The sequence below is a fragment of the Saimiri boliviensis genome, chromosome 20 (assembly GCF_048565385.1).
Source record: "Saimiri boliviensis isolate mSaiBol1 chromosome 20, mSaiBol1.pri, whole genome shotgun sequence".
Lineage (NCBI taxonomy): Eukaryota > Metazoa > Chordata > Mammalia > Primates > Cebidae > Saimiri > Saimiri boliviensis.
The window spans coordinates 27,628,799-27,650,663 of NC_133468.1; the positions used below are offsets into that span (position 1 = coordinate 27,628,799).

The 21,865-nt window shown below is 54.8% G+C and overlaps 1 protein-coding gene across 1 annotated transcript in view; it reads right to left on the minus strand.

Moving 5' to 3' along the window:
- Window positions 1–1,360: 1,360 nt before the first annotated feature.
- TNRC18 (trinucleotide repeat containing 18) overlaps window positions 1,361–21,865 on the minus strand; it is a 112,728-nt gene continuing 92,223 nt past the window's right edge. Inside the window, 11 exon segments of the mRNA XM_074390629.1 lie at window positions 1,361–2,926; window positions 3,827–3,901; window positions 4,110–4,346; window positions 5,593–6,950; window positions 8,351–8,515; window positions 9,595–9,711; window positions 13,060–13,168; window positions 13,267–13,342; window positions 13,848–13,965; window positions 16,572–16,713; window positions 17,382–17,534. Coding sequence (XP_074246730.1) covers window positions 2,720–2,926; window positions 3,827–3,901; window positions 4,110–4,346; window positions 5,593–6,950; window positions 8,351–8,515; window positions 9,595–9,711; window positions 13,060–13,168; window positions 13,267–13,342; window positions 13,848–13,965; window positions 16,572–16,713; window positions 17,382–17,534 — 2,757 coding nt within the window. The 3' untranslated portion in view covers window positions 1,361–2,719.

Sequence of the window (21,865 nt, forward strand, 5' to 3'; positions counted from 1 at the left end):
TCTTGCTTGGTCACCCAAGCTGGAGTGCAGTGGTACAATCTTGGCTCACTGCTACCTCTGCCTCCTGGACTCAAGTGATTCTCCTGCCTCAGTCTCCCAAGTAGCTGGAAATACAGGTGCATGCCCCTATGCCAGGCTAATTTTTGTATTTTTAGTAGAGACAGGGTTTCGGCATGTTGGCCAGGCTGGGCAGGAATTCCTGACCTCAAGTGATCCACCTGCCTCGGCCTCCCAAAGTGCTGGGATTACAGGTGTGAGCCACGACACCCGGCCTGTGCCTCATTTTAAAAATTACTCTATGAGTTAGGCTCTTGCTCTGTTGCCCAGGCTGGAGCACAGTAGTGCCATCACGGCTTGTCTCAAACTCTGGGCCTCAAGTAAGTGTTCTTCCTGCCTCGGCCTCCCAAAGTGCCAGGATTACAGGTATGAGCCACCACGCCCAGCCTGTTCTGTCCTTAGTTTCCCCAAGGAGTGGGGCTGGTCCACATTTTGATGTGGGCCCCTTAAAGGAAGGCACAAGGGCTACCATGTGCTCTGGGTCTGCAGGTGTCAGGACTCAGGGCAGGCATCCTCCCTGGGGCCCAGGTGTGTGGCCACATGGGCCAAGTCTGTGCCAGGTGACACCAGAGTGTTTCCCAGAGCCCATGCTGGGCCCTTCCCTTGCCCGAGGCCAGCTGGCTGTCCTCCCTGGGTTACCCTCTTCACAAAGCCCCAAATGTCCTCTGCTGGCCACCCACACTGACCAGGCCATAGTCACTGGGCAGCCAGACCCCCCACCTACAGCTTTCCCAGGCCCCAGTGCAGAGATGCTGTCCACCCCCATCTAGGTGAGGGCTTCAGGCCACTCTTACTTACCATTAGCGTCGTTTTCTTCCGTTGTAGGCATGGCTGGGAGCATGCAGATGCAGCTTTGCTCTTTCTTTTTGAGATGAAGTCTCGCTCTGTCGCCCAGGCTAGAGTGCAGTGGCGCGATCTCGGCTCACTGCAACCTGTCTCTTGGCTTCAAGTGAGTCTCTTGCCTCAGCCTCCTGAGTAGCTGGGGACTATAGGCATCCACCACCACGCCTGGCTCATTTTTGCATTTTTAGTAGAGACGGGGTTTCACCATGTTGGTCAGGCTGGTTTCAAACTCCTGACCTCGTGATCCACCCGCCTCGGCCTCCCAAAGTGCTGGGATTACAGGCGTGAGCCACCTCGCCCAGCCGATTAGCTCAGATTTAGATGGCTGCAGGCGGTCACTCTCCCTGTCTGGGTGGCACCCAACCTCCAGCTGAATCCTGCTTCTCGGTGCCCTGATGCAGCAGAATCCCCCCCAGATACCACCCCTGCTCCAGCCCCTGAAATAAACCACTCCAAACAATTTTATTTTTCCAATTAAATCTTTTTCTTTTTGCTTTTCTTTTTTTATGAAAAAAGATCACACAGAATTTGCCAACAAACAAAATTCCAAAAGAAACTTAAAAAAACAAAACAATAATTCCCCCAAAAAACAAACCCAAAGTCTGGCTTCCTTCCCTCAAGATTGTCTGGTCGAGGCCTCGGTTTCCCTGGAAGGCTTGGGGCCTGGTTAAGTGCTTTCTGGGGCCCAAGCAGGGACCACGGGCTCGGGCCGGCTCCTGCCTCCTTCCCTCTTCTCTCCCTAACTCTTCTCTAACCTGGGGGCGAGTACAGTACACTTGGCGGGGCTGGGGATGGGGCGGGGAGTGTGCTGGGGACCGGGAGGCCGGTGAGGCCAGTGCTAGACACTACAATCTAACAGGAAATAAAAAATAATATTCTGCACGTCAGAATGTGTTCGCTTTTTTTTTTTTATAATTTCATAGCTATTTTTCACAGTTTTAAAAAGTTTATATTTATATATATTTATATATATTTATCTTTATATATATAATTAAAAAGTTGACTCCATTTAAAGGCTTATGATACAGGGGCGGGGACGAGTCTCTCTTGGTACAATAAAACTGTACAGGTTAAGAAGTGCCACCTCCCTCCTGGGTGGGGAGGGGCTGGACATGGCCGGGCAAGGGTTTCAGCACCATTGGGGTTTTCTGTAGTGTGAGGGTTTGGGCCAGGGTGGGCCTCTGCTGGGCCCCCTCTACCTGGCGCCTTTGATGCTCCCGGGCTGCACCCCGACCCAGCTCTGTTCCCCAAGTCCAGGCCATCCTGAGAAAGTAGGAGCCGGATGCCTGGCACGGTCAGGGAGGCCGGCTGGCATTGGACAGCCCCATCCCATGCAACGTTGGGAGGCTATGGGGTGGGCTCCGTGCTAAGGGTGCCCAGGAAGCCCAGAGCAAGCATCAGTTTGGTTCCTTAGAAGCCCCCTCCCCGCCAAATCCCCAGTCTGCATGGGCCTGGGGGCCCCCCCGGGCTTCACGCAGCAGCAGCCTGGAGGGCCGGCCTGGCCAAGTGCTTGCAACGTGCTGGGCAGGAAGGGGCCAGTCCCGGCCGAGGCTGCCCTGATGGGGACAGCAGAGCCATACCCTGACAGCTGAGAGGGGCCCCTGTCCTTGGGGCACTGAGGGGTGGGAAGGTGGGGCGGGAGGCGTGTGGCATGCACACGGGCACACACATGCACACACACACTCACCCGGGCGTCCACGTGCACACCTGGCCCCATGCACACGCCCGCAGGCGCGCTCACATGCACACAACGCACGTGGTCCCCGCGCCGTGGCAGTGATGGAGAGGGGTCCCTGGCCGCCCGTGGGGCCTGGCAGGCTCAGCAGAGCACAGGCACGCCGTCCGTGGAGAAGATCATGCCTGTGGTGGGCTCGTAGGTGCCCGCAAGGTAGTACAGGCCCTCGCTGTCCTGATACTTCTTGGTCTTCAGCATCTGCTCGTACTGCTCCAGGCCCACCACCAGGCACTTGTGCGACACTGTCTGCACGTCGTTCTCGTCCACGTGCGAGGACTGGTACAGCGCGCGCTGCGGACACACAGGGACATCAGGACGGCAGATGGGGAGCACAGAGACAGAGGGAGGCCAGGGGAGCCACAGGTGCCGGGACAGAGACACAGACAGAGGGTGAGGGAGACCCAGGAACTGAGACAGAGACCAAGAGAGAGACAGACCAACAAGAGAGACAGAGACTGAGAGATGGAAAGCAGATGAGAGACAGGACAGACCAAGAGACCCAAAGACCCAGAGATCCAAAGACCGAAAGAGACAGAGACCAAGAGAGACCCAGAGACTAAGAGATATGGAGAATGAGAGACAGACCAAGAGAGACAGAGACCCAGAGACTGAGAGAGAGACTCAGAGACTGAGACAGAGACCGAGAGAGACCCAGAGACTGAGATAGAGACCCAGAGACTGAGACAGAGACTGAGCGAGACCCAGAGATTAAGACAGAGACTGAGAGAGACCCAGAGATTAAGACAGAAACTAAGAGATAGAGACCAAGAGAGACCCAGAGACCGAGAGACCCAGAGAGACACAGAAACTGAGAGACACAGAGACCAAGACAGAGCCCAAAAGAGACTGAAACCAAGAGACATCCAAAGACTGAGACCCAGAGCCCGAGAGACAGAGACCGAGAGAGACACAGAGACTGAAAGACACAGGTTGGGAGAGACCCAGAAACCAGGAGAGACCCAGAGAGTCAGAGGATGAGACTGGCCGGAGACTCAGAGAAGGAGAGCCCCAGAGACGGAGACAGACACAGAGAGAAAGAATAGGAGCCAGGCACTCAGAGTGGCAGGGACAGGAGGTCAGAGGCCGAGGCAGACCACGGGGGACAGAGGCGAGGATGCTGAGTCTGGCCCTTCCTGAGCTGCCGGGAAGGAGCCAGCCACCCCCAGCCCGCCCCCCACCACCACTGCCTACCTCCATGAAGTCCTTCCTCTGGCTGGAGACCCGCAGGGCTGCCGGGAGACTGCGGTTGGACTTCTGGTCCCAGTGCTATGTGGCAGACAGAGGAGGGGCTGCGGGTGAGCCTGGGGGCCACCACACCTGACCCAGGCCCCAGGACAGGGCTGACCAACTGGGCGGGGGTGCTGATTCTCCAGCAACTGGAATGCCTGGCCCGGAGGGGTTGAGGGGCCTCAGGTCTGCCCTGTGCTGCCCAGGATGCCAGGCGGGGGGGTGGTGTTGGGGACCACAGGCTCACCTGGCCCTGGTGGAACTGCTTGCCGGGGCTGGTCTCCTCGGGGTGGTAGAACCACTTGACTCGGACCACCATGTTGTTGCCCCACGACTCCCACATGCTCTGGATGCGGCCGATGTAGGGCAGGTTGGGGCGGCCGGCGGAGAGGAACACGGCGCAGTCCCCGATCCGGATCATCTCTTTGCCGCGCACGATGGCCTTGTAGAAGAGCTTGCGGGCCTTGCCCTTCATGCCGCGCCGCTGCAACAACACGAGCGTCAGGGCACGGGGGGCCCTGGCCCAGCCCCAAGGAGCCTGCCACCTCGCAGGCTCGTCCGCTCGGGACTCCTGGCCCTCGGCCTCTCAGCCAGCCACTACCCAACTCTGGGGAGAGGAGAAGCGCCCCTTGTCGCACTCTAACTGGGGAAGCCCCTCTTCCACCTCTGACGCGCTGGGTCTCCAAGAGGGCCTTCACTGAATCTAAGCATTCTGCAGCTAAGAGACTTTATTTTTGAGACAGGGTCTCACTCTGCAGCCCAGGCTGGAGTGCAGTGGCACAATCACAACTCACTGCAGCCACGAACTCCTAGGCTCAAGAAATCCTTCCACCTCAGTCTCTGAGTAGCTGAGACTACAGGCGCACACTATGCCCAGTTAATTTATTTTAATTAATTTATTTATTTATTAACTTCTTTGAGATGGAGTTTCGCTCTTATTGCCCAGTCTGAGTGCGATGGCACAATCTTGGCTCACTGCAACCTCTGCCTCCCAGGTTCAAGCGATTCTCCTGTCTCAGCCTCCCGAGTAGCTGGGATTACAGGCATGCATCACCACCATGCCCAGCAATTTCTGTATTTTTAGTAGAGATGGGGTTTCTCCATGTTGGTCAGGCTGGTCTCAAACTCCTGACCTCAGGTGATCCGCCCACCTCAGCCTCCCAAAGTGCTGGGATTACAGGCGTGAGCCACCACACCCAGCTAAAATTATTATTATTTTTTAAAGACAAGGTCTCACTCTATCGTGCAGGTTGGAGTGTAGTGGCACGATCATAGTTCACTGCAGTCTTGAACTCCCAAGCTTAAGCGATTCTCTCGCCTCAGCCTCCCAAAGTGCTGGGATCACAGACTTAAGCCACTGCAGCTGGCCGAAAGAGACTTCACAGTTCTAGAGAAGCTTTGGAAATGATGCCTGAGAGAGACCACGGACCCCTACCGGAACATGCAGGCGCTCCTCCCCCACAGCACTGCACACTGGGGACCCGCTGCCAGCCTGTGTGAACCACCCTCTTCTCTCACTGGGTCCCGCCATGTGGATGTGCCTGTGTGTGCACATGCTCGTGTCTGTGTGGGGCATGCACGTGTTCATGTGCACGCATGCGTGTGCCCACATTTCTATACATGTGCAAGTGTGTGTGCGTTTGTGTGGGTGTAGCATATTTGTGTGCATGTGTGCCCAACATCAAAAGGCCCCCAGCCCCTCAGCCCCGCCCAGGCGCGAGCTCGGTTACCTGGGTGGGCTTCCCGAACCATTTCCAGAGCTGCCGGGCGGGCAGGAAGGCGGCAATCTTGGGCCGGTTCTCCACGGACGGCAGGCGCTGCCGCTTGGCCAGCTCCTTGGTGGTGGGGAGGTGGACGCCCTCTCTCTTCTTGGGTCGGCTCTTGGCCCCAGCCTGAGCCTTGGGCTGCAGAGGCTGTGCGGGCTGCGGAGGGGGCGCCTGGGGCTGGGGCGTGGGTGTCTTCTTCCCTGGGGAGTGGGCTGAGGGCCGCGCCTTGCCGGCCTGCTTGGTGGCCTTGGTGGGGAGCGCTGGCTGTGCAGAGGGTCCAGCCGTCGGGGCAGGGGCCGCCTCATCATCTGAGCTGCAGGAAGAGTCCTCATCTGTGGTGGAGGAAGAGGAGGAGGAGGAGGAGGAGGACGAGGACGAGGAAGAGGAAGAGGACGAGGAGGAGGAGGATGACGAGGAAGAGGAGGAAGATGAAGATGAGGAAGAAGATGAGGAGGAAGAGGAAGAGGAGGAGGAAGATGAGGATGAAGAGGAGGAAGAGGAGGAGGAGGAGGAGGAGGAGGAGGAGGAGGCGGAGGAGGCCGGGGAGGCCGCCCTGGAGCTAGCAGCGCTGCAGTTGCGGCCCCCAGCGCCGCAGCCCCCATCCCCGTTCTTGTCGCCTTCCTCCTCCCCTTCTGTCTCGGACCCGCTGCTGCTGCTGCCGCTGCTGCTGCTGCTCTCCGATTCTTCGGCCCCATCCTGCTCAGCCTGGGCCTTGTCCGGGCTCTTGGGGTTCCCAGAGTCCTCGAACGTGAGCCCCGGCCCGGGGTCCTGGGTGAGGTCCCCATCCACGGCCTTGGGCCAGGGCGCCTTGGGCTCGCTGCTGCCGGCTGTCGGCGGGTAGCTGCCCAGGCTCAGGAGGCTCTTGGGCTCCTGCCAGCCCCCAGTCCCCGGGTCCTCCCGGAGCAGCAGGGCCTCTTTAGCCTTCTTGCTTTTGGGTGACGTGACACCCTCGTGGTCCAGTTTGACAAGTAGCTCGGCCTCCTCCCCTGGCCTCCGAGGGCCCTTGGTGCCCGACTCCTCAGCTGCCCGCGCCTTCTTGGGCTTGGGGCGTGTGGCAGGCATGGTGATGAGAGGTGCTGGGGCCAGGGCAGTGGCAGAGGCTGGCAGCTCCCCAAAGGGCTCAGGTGCTGGGCAGCTGGTGAAGGTGGCTGGCGCGGGGCTGGACTGCGGGGGTGCCGGGCGCGCCTTGGGGGCCTTGGCTCGCTTGTCCACAGGCTCTGGGGGGCCCTTCTTGGAACCTGGGGTGCTGCTTGGCTCCAGGGCCAAGGGGGTACTGGGGACCTCATCTGCTGGGCTACCCTCCTCCAGGGTGGCAGCTCTGTCTGCAAAAACAAAAGAAAACAGATGAGAGGCTGGGGTGGGGGCTTCCTGGCAGGAGACGAGCTGTGGCTTTCATCAGAAAAGGCCTGCTTTTGTGGGATGCTTTTTCTTGAGATGGGGTCTCAGTCACTCAAGCTGGAGTGCAGTGGCATGATCATGGCTCACTGTAGCCTTAACCTCCCTGGGCTCATGTGATCCTCCTGCCTCAGTCTCCCAAGTAACCTGAAGTACAAGCATGTGCCACTATGCCTAGCTAACTTTTGTATTATCTTTTTTTTTTTTTTTTTGTAGAGACATAGTTTTGCTATGTTGCCCAGGCTGGTCTTGAACTCCTAGGCTCAAGTGATCCCCGTGCCTGGGCCTCCTAGAGTGCTGAAGATTATAGGTGCAGGCAGAAAGGCCTGGTTTCAACCCTGGGCTGTTTTTTTTTTTTTTTTTGAGACAGAGTTTCACTCTTGTTACCCAGGCTGGAGTGCAATGGCACAATCTCGGCTCACCGCAACCTCCACCTCCTGGGTTCAGGCAATTCTCCTGCCTCAGCCTCCTCAGTAGCTGGGATTACAGGCACGTGCCACCATGCCCAGCTAATTTTTTGTATTTTTAGTAGAGACGGGGTTTCACCATGTTGACCAGGATGGTCTCGCTCTCTTGACCTCATGATCCACCCGCCTCGGCCTCCCAAAGTGCTGGGATTACAGGCTTGAGCCACCGCGCCCGGCCCCTGGACTACTTCTTAAGCAGAACCTGGCTGCGGCCCTGCGGCCCTTGGCTCTCCTTGGGCGGCTCCCCTATATCAACCTTAAATTATATAGGCCCCAAAGAGGGTCCTCTAGTAGCCTCTGCTTTCAGCTTGCACGAAGCATTTTCTCTGGATTCTGAAAAGAAACAGGCCGCTGCAGCTCAGCTCTGCCTCTGACAAATCAACCTGCTTCCCTCAGCCTCAGTTTCCTCATTCGCCACCTGGTCAGAACAGCCCTGTAGTGCCGAGTTTTTTTTTTTTTTTTTTGGAGACAGAGTCTCTCTCTTGTTGCCCAGGCTGGAGCATAATAGCACAATGTTGGCCAACTGCAATCTCTGCCTCCTGGGTTTAAGCGATTCTCCTGCCTCCACCTCCCACGTAGCTGGGATTACAGGCACCCACCACCACACTGGCTAATTTTTGTATTTTTAGTAGAGACAGGGTTTCACCACATTGGCCAGACTAGTCTTGAACTCCTGACCTCAGGTGATACGCCTACCTTGGCCTCCCAATGTGCTGGAATTACAGGCGTGAGCCACCACACCCGGCCCAGAGTTCTTACAGAGACAGCAGGCAGGCACTTGGGCAGGTCCCCAAGCCCCAAGTTTGGATACCCAAAAGAGCCCTGCCCCCACCCCTGCCCTGGGGCCCAGGCCAACGTACCACCCTTGGCCTTGCTGCTGGGTTTCCGCCCACGCCCACGGGCCTTCGCTCCTGGCTCCTCTGACCCTGCTGTACCCCCGTCTTTGCCCTCCCCAGTGTCTTTGCTGGTCTTCCGGCTGCGGCGCTTGGCACTCGGCACCAGGAGTGCCGGGGACGGCTCAGCACCTGCGGGACAGAGGACAAAGTGGCTCATCAGGCCTGGCTTCCCCAGCCTGGAGCGTCTAAGACCCTAGTCAGTCCTGGGGATTGGGGATGGGTCGGAAGCAACGGACGCCAGGTGGGTCACCCCGGGCAGTCTCCCGCCACAGGCTGTGAGGTCCAGCAGGGGAAGCCCCATCTACAGCAAGCAGCCAGAGGCTCCCGAATGAATGAAGTAATATAAAACACTTTGTGGAACTGGGACAGGCGGATAACGATGCTGACTTTTTTTTTTTTTTTTTTTTTTTGAGATGGGAGTTTTGCTCTTGTTGCCCAGGCTGGAGGGCAATGGTGCAATCTCAGCTCACTGCAACCTCGGCCTCCCGGGTTCAAGCTATTCTCCTGCCTCAGCCTCCCGAGTAGCTGGGATTACAGGCGTACACCACCACACCCGGCTAATTTTATATATTTAGTAGAGTTTCTCCATGTCGGTCAGGCTGGTCTTAAACTCCTGACCTCATGTAATCCGCCCGCCCTGGCCTCTCAAAGTGCTGGGATTATACAGGTGAGCCACCGTGCCTGTCCTGTTTGTTTTCTAGAGATTGAGTTTCATTCTGTCACCCAAGCTGGAGCACAGTGGTGCGATCACAGCTCACCGCAGCCTTGAACTCCTGGGTTCAAGCGATCCCCCTGTCTCAGTCTCCCAAGCAGCTGGGACTACAGGCATGCACCACCATGCCCAGCTAATTTTTCTATTTTTCATAGAGACAGGGATTCACCATGTTGGCCAGGCTGGTCTTAAACTCCTGACCTCAGGTGATCCGCCCACCTCAGCCTCCAGGCGTGGGCCACCATGCCCGGCCAGTAATACTTTTTGATCAGCTTCCCATGGCCTGGGCCAATGGGCCTGTGCTGTCCTCATGCGCCCGGGACCCAGGACCTGGGAGCCCTGGGATCTCATGGGAGCCCCCACCCATGGTTTCTGCCATTTCCATCCCCTGTCACTCCAAATGACTTCATATAGAACCCAGAACTGGGCTGGGAGGGCGAGAGCCAGGGTGAGCGGTTCCTGGCAGGAGCCTGGGTGTCACGATCTCATCACTTACACTGGATCTTATAGTCGGGGGGCAGGAGGCGGATGTGTGAAAGGGGGATCCTGCCTGTGTCTCCGTCGTCAAACTCCACGGTGATCAAGTCCCCATCGTCCTCCAGGTCCAGTAACCCTATGGGAGGAGGGGAGGCTCAGGAGAGGGCCTTGGACCTTCAGCTCCCTAAGTGACACACAAGGGTGGGGACAGCAGAAACCAGCCCCTGCGCAGCCCTGTTCTCTACGGCACAGCAGCGGGGACATGGGCGGAGGCTATACAGTGGTGCAGAGTGTGGTTGTCACAGCCAGGCCATCTGGGTGGGAGAACTGGGTCTTCCATTTCTAGCTGACTTATTGAGCACACGAGCCTGCGCCCACTCACACCCAAAGACCTCCCCACAACCACAGCAAAGGAGGGACGCGGGTGTCAACCCTGAAAGACACCAAAAACGGGAAAGCAGAAGGCAGCAGTGGGAGACAGCGGTGTTTTGGGAGATACGCTGGGACGAACGTGCAGGAGCAGGTCTTTATCTCCTAGAAGGTGGCACCAATGAAAAGGAGGTAGTTTTCCCAAGAGAATTCTAACAAGGCTTGGGCTGGAGAGGCCCCAAGCACCTCCGGAGGCAGGACTGAGGGAGACCTCAACACTGAACAGGCTGAGGGTGGCCTGGCTGGCAGGAGCTGAGAAGTTCATCCCAGAGAGAGGCTCCCAACCGAAGGACGCTGAGCACAGGGGAGGAAGCCAGACATGCCCCCCCACCAAGGGTGACAGCCCAGCTTCCTTTGCAAATGCTAGATGCTGAGACTATATCCCCAAGGATGCGAGTCTTGGGGAATCTGAGCAGAACCTGGTCTCCTAACAAAACATTCCCGCCCACTTGCTGTGAGGACTGGGAGAGTGGAGCTCGCACTGGCTTGCTGATGTCTCCTTCATTCAGGGTCCCCAGACATCTGAGGGGTTCTAACAAGAGGAAGAGCACAGCAGCCGAAAACAGAAGGAGGGGACACTGGGAAGACAGAGGGAGCCGCAGAAAGCTAAAATAAGGCCGGGTACAGGGGCTCACACCTATGATGGCAACACTTTGGGAGGCCAAAGCGGGCAGATCTCCTGAGGTCAGAAGTTTGAGGCCAGCCAGGCCAACATGGTGAAATCTCATCTCTACTAAAAATACAAAAAATTAACTGGGCGTGGTGGTATGTGCCTGTAATCCCAGCTACTCAGGAGGCTGAGGCAGGAGAATTGCCTGAACCTGGGAGGTGGAGATTGCAGTGAGCTGAGACCACTCCACCACACTCCAACCTGGGTGACAGAGCCAGACTCCGTCTCAAAAAAAAAAAAAAAAAAAAAGAAAGCTAAAATGAAAAACAATTCATATCCGCCTCAAAAAAAAAAAAAAAGAAAGAAAGAAAGAAAAAGAAAAAATTTGACTCTGTCTCCCAGGCTGGAGTGCAGTGGCACAATCACAGCTCACTGAAGCCTTGACCACCCAGGCTGAAGTGATCCTTCCACTTCAGCCTCCCAAGTAACTAGGACAACAGGGGCACACCACCAAGCGGGCTTGGGTTTTTTTTTTTTTTTTTGAGATAGATTCTCACTCTGTCACCCAGGCTGGAGGGCAGTAATGCTACCTTGGCTCACTGCAACCTCCATCTCCTGGGTTCAAGTGATTCTCCTGCCTCAGCCTCTCAAGTAGCTGGGATTACAGGTACCTGCTACCATGCCCAGCAAATTATTTTTAGTAGAGATGGGGTTTCACCATGTTGCCCAGGCTGATCTCAAACTCCTGACCTCAGGTGATCCACTTGCCTTGGCCTCCCAAAGTGCCGGGATTACAAGTATGACCCACTGTGCCTGTCCCAAGCCCGGCTAAGTTTTGTATCTTTTTGTACAGTCAGGGTCTTGCTATGTTGCCCAGGCTGGTTTCAAACTCCTGGGCTTAAGCGATCTACCTGCATCAGGCTCCCACATTGCTGGGATTACAGATGTGATCCACATTCTAGGCAGGCCTAGAATCAGTACAGGGGGACAGAGTGTGCCAGGAAATCTGAATCTAAGGCCAACTTCTGCCTTATTAACAGCACTTTCAGAGTTTGGATGATAAATGAGTGACTAATGGATGGAAAAAAATTAATCTTCCCAGCCCAAGATCCTCTACTCAGGCTGGACCAGTTATCTGTTGTTTTGCTGACCTGGCATCTGTTTCCATCTTCTGGGTATGAATGGATGGTAGGCCAAGGGGTGGACTGTATTTGGCATGTGAGTGGGCTTTTCTTGTGGGGACAGCGGGTGTGTAATCAACATCCATACCCCCTCTCTAGGATACACTACTTTTGTAAGAGCTAAGGGTTGGACCATTTGAGCATCTGTCTTTCTTGCCTGTCTGTTATCCACAACTGTATTTCCTAGGGTACCTGTTGTTTTCCTCTGTCCAATCTCCATTTTCCTTTTTTTTTTTTTTGAGACAGTCTTGCTCTGTCACCCAGGCTGGAGTGCAGTGGTGCAATCTCAGCTCACTACAACCTCAACCGCCACCTCCCAGGCTCAAGCAATTCTCCTGCCTCCGTCTCCCAACTAGCTGGGATTACAGGCTCCTGCCACCACACCTGGCTAATTTTTGTATTTTTAGTAGAGACAGGGTTTTACCACATTGGCCAGGCTGGTCTTAAACTCCTGACCTAAGATTAAGAACATCCTGGCCAATGTGGTGAAACTCCATCTTTACTAAAAATACAAAAAAATTAGCTGGGCATGGTAGCACATGCCTGTAGTTCTAGCTACTCGGGAGGCTGAGGCAAAGAATTGCTTTAACCCAGGAGGCAGAGGGTGCAGTGAGCTGAGATTCCACCACTGCACTACAGCCCAGGCAACAGTGCGAGACTTCAACTCAAAAAAAAAAAAAAAAAAAAAAAAAATCTCCTGACCTCAAGTGATCCACCCACCTTGGTTTCCCAAAGTGTTGGGATTACAAGCGGAAGCCACCACGCCCAGCCTCATTCTCTCTCATTCTTATAACATCTCCTCTTTGCTGGGGAAGCCTCCCATCCTTGTCAGCCCACAAATAAAAGGGAGGCAACCTCACTCCTGAGCCTCAGGGATGAGAATATGACCCAGGCCTGGCTGATCAGACTCACAGCGGTAGGATCAATGTGGCCCAAGTTAGTTCACACCAGAACTTGTGTGGGAAAACTGGGACTGAGAAATTCTCCAATGATAAGATTTGTTAAGATGGTAAACTACAATCTCCAAGGAAGTAGTGTGAAGCCAGCACAGATGACAGCACTGATGAGAGATACTCAGAGCTGGAGTCCTGACGACATCGTCTAAATGGCACCTGGATCCAAGGCTACACAGTTTTCAGTTATGTGATCCCACAAGTCGTTATTCTTAAGCCAGACAGGGGTTTTATTAGCCAAATGAGTCCATATTGAGACGTTAGGTGGCCGGGGAGAGCCGGGGAGGGCTTTAGGGGAGGAGGCATCTCACCTCGGACCACAGTGCCTGGATAGAGGCATCGGTACTGCTGGCTCCAGTAGGCTGCAATCCTGGTCCCTTGTGGCAAGAAGCGAGTGGAGGCCGGCCTCACATCGATGATCTGGGAGGGCATGGGGTGAGTGCCAGGTGTGGGTACGCTTGTGGCTATGGCCTTGGATACCCCAGCCCACCCCAAGGCTCCACCCCTCCCCCTCTCACCGCCTCCTGCAACAGCTGCTCCAGACAGTAGATGTGGGGCCGGTTCCCACGCTCACCCTCCACCACCACGCGGTATCTGTGGAGGCAAACGAGGCGTGATGTGGCAGAGGATTAGAGCTCTCCAGAGGGCGCTGACCCCACCAGCGCCAGCTCTGCCTCCTAGACCACTGGGAGGTGGCACCTCCCAGGACTTAGAGCTTTGCTGACTTGCTAGAAAGTGGGGAGAATTCTCCCCTTTTCTGAGCTCATCTTCCTTATCTATAGAACTAGGGGTTGCAGAACACGCCGGGCCAGTGCAGTCCAGATCCCAAGAGGCTAACATGCTCCCTCACTCACCCCTTCCCGCTGCGGCTCCCGCCATGGAGCAGCTGCGCCCAGCCCCTGGCAGGGTCCACCCAGTACCCCCAACAAAGTGCCAGGGTCTGTCCGCTCTGAGCCCACCCACGCCCCCACCCCACGCCATCAGGGGAAGCCACAGCCCAGGCAGGCAGGCACAGAGATGGCCAGGACTCAGGGCAAGTGTGGGACAAGGAGCAGGTGTGGGATGTGGGGCTCTGCACCGGGCCTCTCTCTCTACTCACATGTCCGGCGAATGCACAGTCTGCACGTGCCCGGCGTACAGCAGCTTGTCATCCATGGGGATGAGCACACGCAGGCCGTCCTTCAGCTCGTCCTTGTCAATGATGCAGGAGCGCGGGGCTGCAGGGGTCAGATCGTGAGGCAAGGCTGGAGCCAGGGGCAGTTGCGACACCTCTCCCTCCTCCCGTCACTCAAATGTCATCCCCTTGGAATGGAAGCCCTGGGGCTGGGTGGGCCTGTGGGGCTGAGATGTGTGCACTTCATCTGCCTGTGTGTGCACCCACACAGACCTGTGTGTACCAGTACCAGTATGCATGCACAGGGTGCGATGGGCAGCCCCTCTCCTCCCAGATCCCTCCCCTGCCTGGCCCCAGATGTCTGGAAAGACCCCAGGTGGGTGTGAACCCAGGGATGACGACTGCCTGCACGTGCGGTCTCTTCCCACCCCAAGACCAGCAGCCTCCGGGCCTGGCAAGAAGCTCTGGGTTTCCAGCCATTGCCAGACAGCCAACATCCTCCATCATGACATCCAGCCCCTTTACCACTGCCCTCAGCCAAACTTCTAGGGCTTTCTGTTTTTTTTGTTTTTTTTTTTTTTTTTGTAGATGTTGCCCAGGCTGGAGTGCAGTGGCACGATCTCGGCTCATTGCAACCTCCACCTCCTGGGTTCAAGCAATTCTCTTGCCTCAGCCTCCCAAGTAGCTGGAATTACAAGGCGCCTGCCACCATGCTCGGCTAATTTTTGTATTTTTAGTAGAGATGGGGTTTCACCATGTTGGCCAGGCTGGTCCCGAACGCCTGACCTCAGGTGATCCACCTGCCTCAGCCTCCCAAATGCTGGGATTATAGGCATCAGCCACCGCGCCCAGCCTCTTTTTAAAAATAATTTTTTCAGAAACAAGGTCTTGCTCTGTCACCCAGCCTAGAGCACAGTGTGATCGTAGCTCACTGCAGCCTCCAACTCCTTGGCTTAAGCCATCCTCCGTCCTCAGATTCCTGAGTAGCTGGGACTACAGGTGTGCGCCACCATGCCTGGCTAATTATTTTACTTTTGGTAGAGACAGGGTCTTGCTTACATTATCCAACTGATCTCAAACTCCTGGTTATCAAGTGATCCTCCAACCTCGGCCTCCCAAACTACTGGGATTACAGGTGCGAGACACCACACCCCACCTACCTCTGTGACTTGCCATCTGATTTTTCTTTCTGGTGGAAACCAAAGCCCAGAGGCAAACTTCCTGAAGGCGGTCAGCTCTCACTGCCCCAACCCTCTGCTCTCTCTCCCTGTGGGCTCCTCCCTTTCTCTGAAGCAGCCGCTGATCGATGCAGTCTTGGGGCGGCCAGCTCCTTCTCTCACTCGCTCCCCCATCCATACCTACAATCTCACCTCTGAGCTCCAGACCCCTGGGTCTGAGAGCCTCCTGGGCATGACTTCCCAGGATGCCCCTCCAGGTTCTCCAGACTCCAGCCATCAAAGCCCAGCGCATGACCCTTCCTAGCCCAGGTCTCAGGGACAGGGCCCCAAGCCACCCCGACACCTGACGTCGCCCTTCCCTTCCCCGCTCATCTGCCTGCACCCCACCCCACATCCCATCCACTCTCCCTCCTACTGTAAACACCCTGCTCCACCCCTCTCCTGCTGCCCCCATGGCAGCCCCAGGCCACGACCCACTCTCACCTGGACAGCATAGCCTAACTGGACTCCCTGCCTCTCCTGGGGCCCCCAACTCATTCCCTGTGCAGCAACAGAGAGCTTGTTCTTTTTTTTTTTTTTTTTTTTTTTTTTTGAGACGGAGTTTCGCTCTTGTTTCCCAGGCTGGAGTGCAATGGCGCGATCTCGGCTCACCGCAACCTCTGCCTCCCGGGTTCAGGCAATTCTCCTGCCTCAGCCTCCTGAGTGACTGGGATTACAGGCACGCACCACCATGCCCAGCTGATTTTTTGCATTTTTAGTAGAGACGGGGTTTCACCATGTTGACCAGGACGGTCTCGATCTGTTGACCTCGTGATCCACCCGCCTCGGCCTCCCGAAGTGCTGGGATTACAGGCGTGAGCCACTGCGCCCGGCTTTTTTTTTTTTTTTTTTTGGAGACAGAGTTTCGCTCTTGTTGCCCATGCTGGAGTGCAATGGTGCCATCTCAGCTCACTGCAACCACCACCTCCTGGTTTCAACCGATTCTCATGCCTCAGCCTCCCGAGTAACTGGGATTACAGATGCTCACCCACCACACCTGGCTAATTTTTGTATTTTTAGTAGAGACAGGGTTTTAACCCCATGTTGGCCACGCTGGTCTCAAACTCTTGACCTCAGGTGATCTGCCCATCTTGGTCTCCCAAAGTGCTGGGATTACAGGCGTGAGCCACCGCGCCCACCCTGGACAGCTCATCTTAAAGCCAATCTGACCACATCACATCCCCACATCTAACCTCAGAGAGCTTCATTTTCCTTAGAGCCAACGCGGAGCTTCTTCCCAAGCGCCTCTCAGGATCTGCCTCCTCCCTGGCCCCAAGGTGGCTCTAATGCTCCATCTCCAATTGACTCAGCTACAGCCAATCCAACGTTCTCATTCACCCCAGGGAACTGGGTCCAGCCTCAGGACCTCTGCTCATGCGGTTCCCTGCCCCTAGCTAGCCCAGCCCTTCCGTCTCAGGCCAGACTCAGATCTGCCTCCTCAGGGGAGGCTGCAGCGGCCCCTCCCAGCACACACCGCATCACGGCCACTCACCCGGGGTCAGCGGCCGCTCCACAGCCCCGCCACGTGGCAGGTGCTCGTCCTCAGAGAAGCTCGAGTCCTGGTTGGGTTCAAAATCCTCCTCGGCTGCCATGCTCTCCATCAGCTTGCTCACTGCGCCCCCCTTCCCACGGTTCTGGGGACAGAGAATCGCCAACAAATGACTTAGCACCTGGCACGGGGGTCCTGCCAGGCTGGGGACCCTCTCTGGAAACCTGGAGTCACAGTCAGGCCATAGAGGGAATCTGTCATGTGCATGGTGGGGATCCCAGGTGGGGGCACCCAAGAGATCAGGGGGAGGGTGAAATGGGGCTGAAACCCACTGGCCAGGGCTCAGTACTCAATACTCAGTATTCAGTGCTCAGTTCTCACTACCATACTTCTGTTCATTACCATGGGGGGGTGGTGCCTCAGTTCAGAAATTGTGGCAGCATTTCCAGCCACACCCAATGGGCTTGAGAGAAAACCACTGGGCAGGGGCTAGCAGGTGTGGGGAATGGGTATGCCACCATCTCCCACTCAGACTAAGAAATTCACCCAAGCCTGACAGCCCGTGAGGACCTGATGCTGGGCTGGGGGCCCGTCACCCAGGTCTCCTGATCACTGCTCCAGTGTCCCCCGCCCCTGCTAAAGCAGGCGTCTCCTGAGGACAGGAGCCGAGTCCCCCATATCTCCTTATCCCTGGAGCACAGGGATGCCAATCACATGACCCTTGTCACCTGCAGCCTCTCTCACGGGGAGGGTGAATACAGAGCAGCAGGCAGAGCCCCCCCATGGAGCCCACCAGGGCACGGCGAGCCTCACCTCCTTCTTCACCTCCTTCCCTTTGGCCTTGGCCTTGCTCTTCTTGGCGGCCGTCAGGGAGCTGGCGTGAGGAGCCCTGGCCTCAGAGGGCAAGGCGGGAGCTCGGGGAGGTGGCAGCCCAGCTCCCGGCCCGGTCTCCTTCCCTTTCTTCTTCTGAAGGAGGAAGCGGCAGAGAGGAGCCATCAGAGGACAGAGACGGCACAGGCAGCAGCCCACCCCCTCACTCACTTATCCCCAAGGCCTGTGCCACCCCAAGTGTGCCCTCCCGGAACAAAACACCCCTTCTCTCTCTCCCTGCAAGTGTTTTTGGTTTTCAGGGGGTTTTTTTTGTTTTGTTTTGCTTTTTTGTTTTTTTTTTGAGACAGGGTCTCACTTTGTTGCCTGGGCCAGAGGACAGTGGCACCATCACCACTAAATGTAGCTTCAACCTCCTAGGCTCAGGCAATCCTCCCATCTCCGCCTCCTGAGTAGCTGGACTACAGGTGCATGCCACTACACCCAGCTAATTTTTTATTTTTTTGTAGAAACAGGGTCTCGCTATGTTGCCCAGGCTGGTCTCAAACTCCTGGCTTCAAGTGATCCTCTTGCCTTGGCCTTCCAAAGTGCTGGGATTACAGGCTGTTTTTAATGTTTATCATCTTATGGCCAGTATATACTACTTGTTACCCCTTACCCCTCAAAAAAAAGCTAACACTGAAACACTGAAGTGTGTGTGTATGTTTATACATATGTGTGTGTGTGTGTGTATATATATGTGTACACACACACACACACACACACACACACGCTGTGAGTTACTCTCCAGTGACCCTCCTACCAACTCCACAGAGGCAGCTACCAGTAACAGGATGGTGTATCTTTCTAGAACTTTCCACAAGCACACACAACCATGCAAATATGAAGGCTATGCAGACACAACCATGCATACACAGTACTTTTTTTTTATTTTGAAGACAGAGTCTTGTTCTGTCGCCCAGGCTGGAGTGCAGTGGTGTGATCTTGGCTCACTGCAACCTCCATCTTCTGGGTTCAAGCAATTCTTCTGCCTCAGCCTCCCAAGTAGCTAGGACTACAGGCGCCCGCCACCACACCCAGCTAATTTTTGTATTTTTAGTAGAGATGGGGTTTCATATTGGCCAGGCTGGTCTTGAACTTCTGACCTCCTGATCTGCCTGCCTAGGCTTCCCAAAGTGCTGGGAATTATAGGCGTGAGCCACCTCACCTAGCCCATAATACTTTTTTTAAAAAGCATAGTTGGGAATTTACTGATAGTCCTGCTTTGCAACGTTTTCCTCCCAACATGACTGATACACATAAAAGGAGCTTCGTTTTGTTTTATAACAGCAGCCTAAATGAGCCAAGGTATGGAGAAACCGTAATTCATTGACTTTTAACTACCCCCATAATGAGAAGAGCCTGTAGGCTGTCTCCACTTTTTCACTGTTTTGTTGTTTTTGAGACAGGGTCTCGCCCTGTCACCCAGGCTGGAGTGCGGTGGCACAATTACTGCTCACTGCAACCTCAGCCTCCTGGGCTCGAGTGATCCTCCTTCCTCAGCCTCCGCAGTAGCTGGGACTACAGACATACATCGCCATGCCTGGCTAAAAAGTCTATACTTTGTAAAAGGAACACGTCTAAAACAATGGCCAGTAGCCAGGTGTGGTGGCAGGCGCCTGTAATCCCAGCTACCTGGGAGGCTGCGGCAGGAGTATCGCTTGAACTCAGGAGGTGGAGGTTGCAGTGAGCCGAGATCGCCCCACTGCACTCCTGCCTGGGCAAAAAGAGTGAAACTCCATCTCAAAAGAAATAAAAATAAAAACAAACGGCCAAGGCCAGGAGAGGTAGCAAAGTAACAAATAAAGATAATAATAGTCACATGCTACCAAGAAACAACAGAAGTCACAGCGTCAGAGCAAAGAACATAGAGAGGGACCAAAAAAATGGCATGTTCATGCCGGGCGCGGTGGCTCAAGCCTGTAATCCCAGCACTTTGGGAGGCCGAGGCGGGTGGATCACGAGGTCGAGAGATCGAGGCCATCCTGGTCAACATGGTGAAACCCCGTCTCTACTAAAAGTGCAAAAAATTAGCTGGGCATGGTGGCGCGTGCCTGTAATCCCAGCTACTTAGGAGGCTGAGGCAGGAGAATTGCCTGAGCCCGGGAGGCGGAGGTTGCGGTGAGCCGAGATCGCGCCATTGCACTCCAGCCTGGGTAAAAAGAGCGAAACTCTGTCTCAAAAAAAAAAAAAATGGCATGTTCTAGAGCATAAGAGTATATAGTTTAATCCCCATTTGGGGGGGAAATAAATATATGCATGCATGTCTGTGTGTTTTATTTTCTTGTTTCTGCTGAACTTTCCAATCCAAGTCATCCTTCGGGAATGAGAGGCATCTTAAGGGTGGAAGGAATGTTAGTGGCTTCGCCCTTTATCTCTGGCATCTGTCATTAAACAGATAGCAGCATCTCCTGGTACATGTCCCTGCAGCTGTACACACGGGGAACAAAAGGAAATGAGAGCAGGAAAAAAAAGGCCTGAGTGGATTTTTTTTTTTAATCTTCCAAATTACTGTTATAATCAGATAAAACCAGTAACCGTTTCTTTCCCTTTGATCAGAAAACCCAGGCTGGGAGCCTTCCTCTGCTTTTTTGTAAAAAATAAATAAATAAGTAAGAAAATAACTTCCGACTGATAGAAGTTCTGTATACAAAATAGAGACGCTCACTGCTTTGGTAATTATGATGGCAAAACACCACCGTCACCCAAACCATCACCCGCCAGCAGGGTCGGTAGTGGGAGACAGCGGAATGTCATTCAACCATTTAAAAATACAACCAGTTGCTCATGCCTGTAATCCCAGCACTCTGGGAGGCCAAGGAGGGTGGATCACCTGAGGTCAGGAGTTCAAGACCAGCCCAGCCAACATAGTGAAACCCCATCTCTACCAAAAAATACAAAAATTAGCCAGGTGTCAGGGCGCATGCCTGTAATCTCAGCTACTCAGGAAGCTGAGGTAGGAGAAGCGCTTGAACCCAGGAGGCAGAAGTTGCAGTGAGCCAAGATCCTGCCACTGTGCTCCAGCCTATGCAACAAGAGGGAGATTTTGCCTAAAAACAAACAAACAAACAAACAAAAATACTGATGGCCAGGCGTGGTGGCTCATCCCTGAAATCCCAGCGCTTTGGGAGGCTAAGGAAGGAGGAGGATTGCTTGAGCCGAGGAGTTCAGGACCAGCCTGAACAACATAAAAAAACCCAGCCCCATCTGTACAAAAATAATTTAAAAAACTAGCCGGATACGGTGGTGCACACCTGTAATCCCAGCACTTTGGGAGGCCGAGGCAGGAGGATCAGCTTAAGCCCAAGAGTTTGAAACCATCTGAGCAACAAAGTGAGACCCCCATCTCTTAATTTAAAAAATGATTAGCAAAGTGTGGTGGCGTGCACCTGTGGTCCCAGCTACTCAGAGGAGACAGGCAGGAGAATTGCTTAAACTTGGAAGTTCAAGACTGCAGTGAGCTACGATCATGACTGCACCCCAGACTGGGCAACAAAGCAAGACTCTGTCTCTTACAGATAAACACAATAAAAATATTGATAGAAATCCGAGCATGGTGGCTCACGTCTGTAATCCCAACACTGGGAGGCTGAGTAGGGTGGATCACCTGAGGTCAGGAGTTCGAGATGACACTGGCCAGCATGGAAAACCTTGTCTCTACTAAAAATACAAACAATTAGCCGGGCACGGCAGTGTGTACCTGTACTCCCAGCTACTTGGGAGGCTGACGCAGGAGAATTGCTTGACCCTGGGAGGGTTGACATTGCAGTGACCCAAGATTCACGCCACTGCACTCCAATCTGGGCGACAGAGCAAGATTCCGTCTCAAAAAAATAATTAGCCAGGCAGGCCGGGCGCAGTGGCTCACACTTGTAATCCCAGCACTTTGTGAGGCCCAGGTGGGCAGATACCTGAGGTCCAGAGTTCGAGACCAGCCTGAGCAACATGGTGAAACCCTGTCTCTACTAAAAATACAAAAATTGGCCAGGTGTAGTGGTGCATGCCTGTAATCCCAGCTATTCGGGAGGCTGAGGCAGGAGAATCGCTTGAACTTGGTGGTGGAGGTTGCAGTGAGCTGAGATGACACCACTGTACTCCAGCTTGGCCAACAGAGGAAGACTCTATCATTAAAAAAAAAAAAAATTGGGGCCGGGCGTGGTGGCTCAAGCCTGTAATCCCAGCACTTTGGGAGGCCGAGGCAGGTGGATCACGAGGTCAAGAGATCGAGACCATCCTGGCCAACATGGTGAAATCCTGTCTCTACTAAAAAAAATACAAAAAAATTAGCTGGACATGGTGGCGCGTGCCTGTAATCCAGCTACTCAGGAGGCTGAGGCAGGAGAATTGCCTGAACCCAGGAGGCGGAGGTTGCGGTGAACCGAGATCGCGCCATTGCACTCCAGCCTGGGTAACAAGAGCGAAACTCCGTC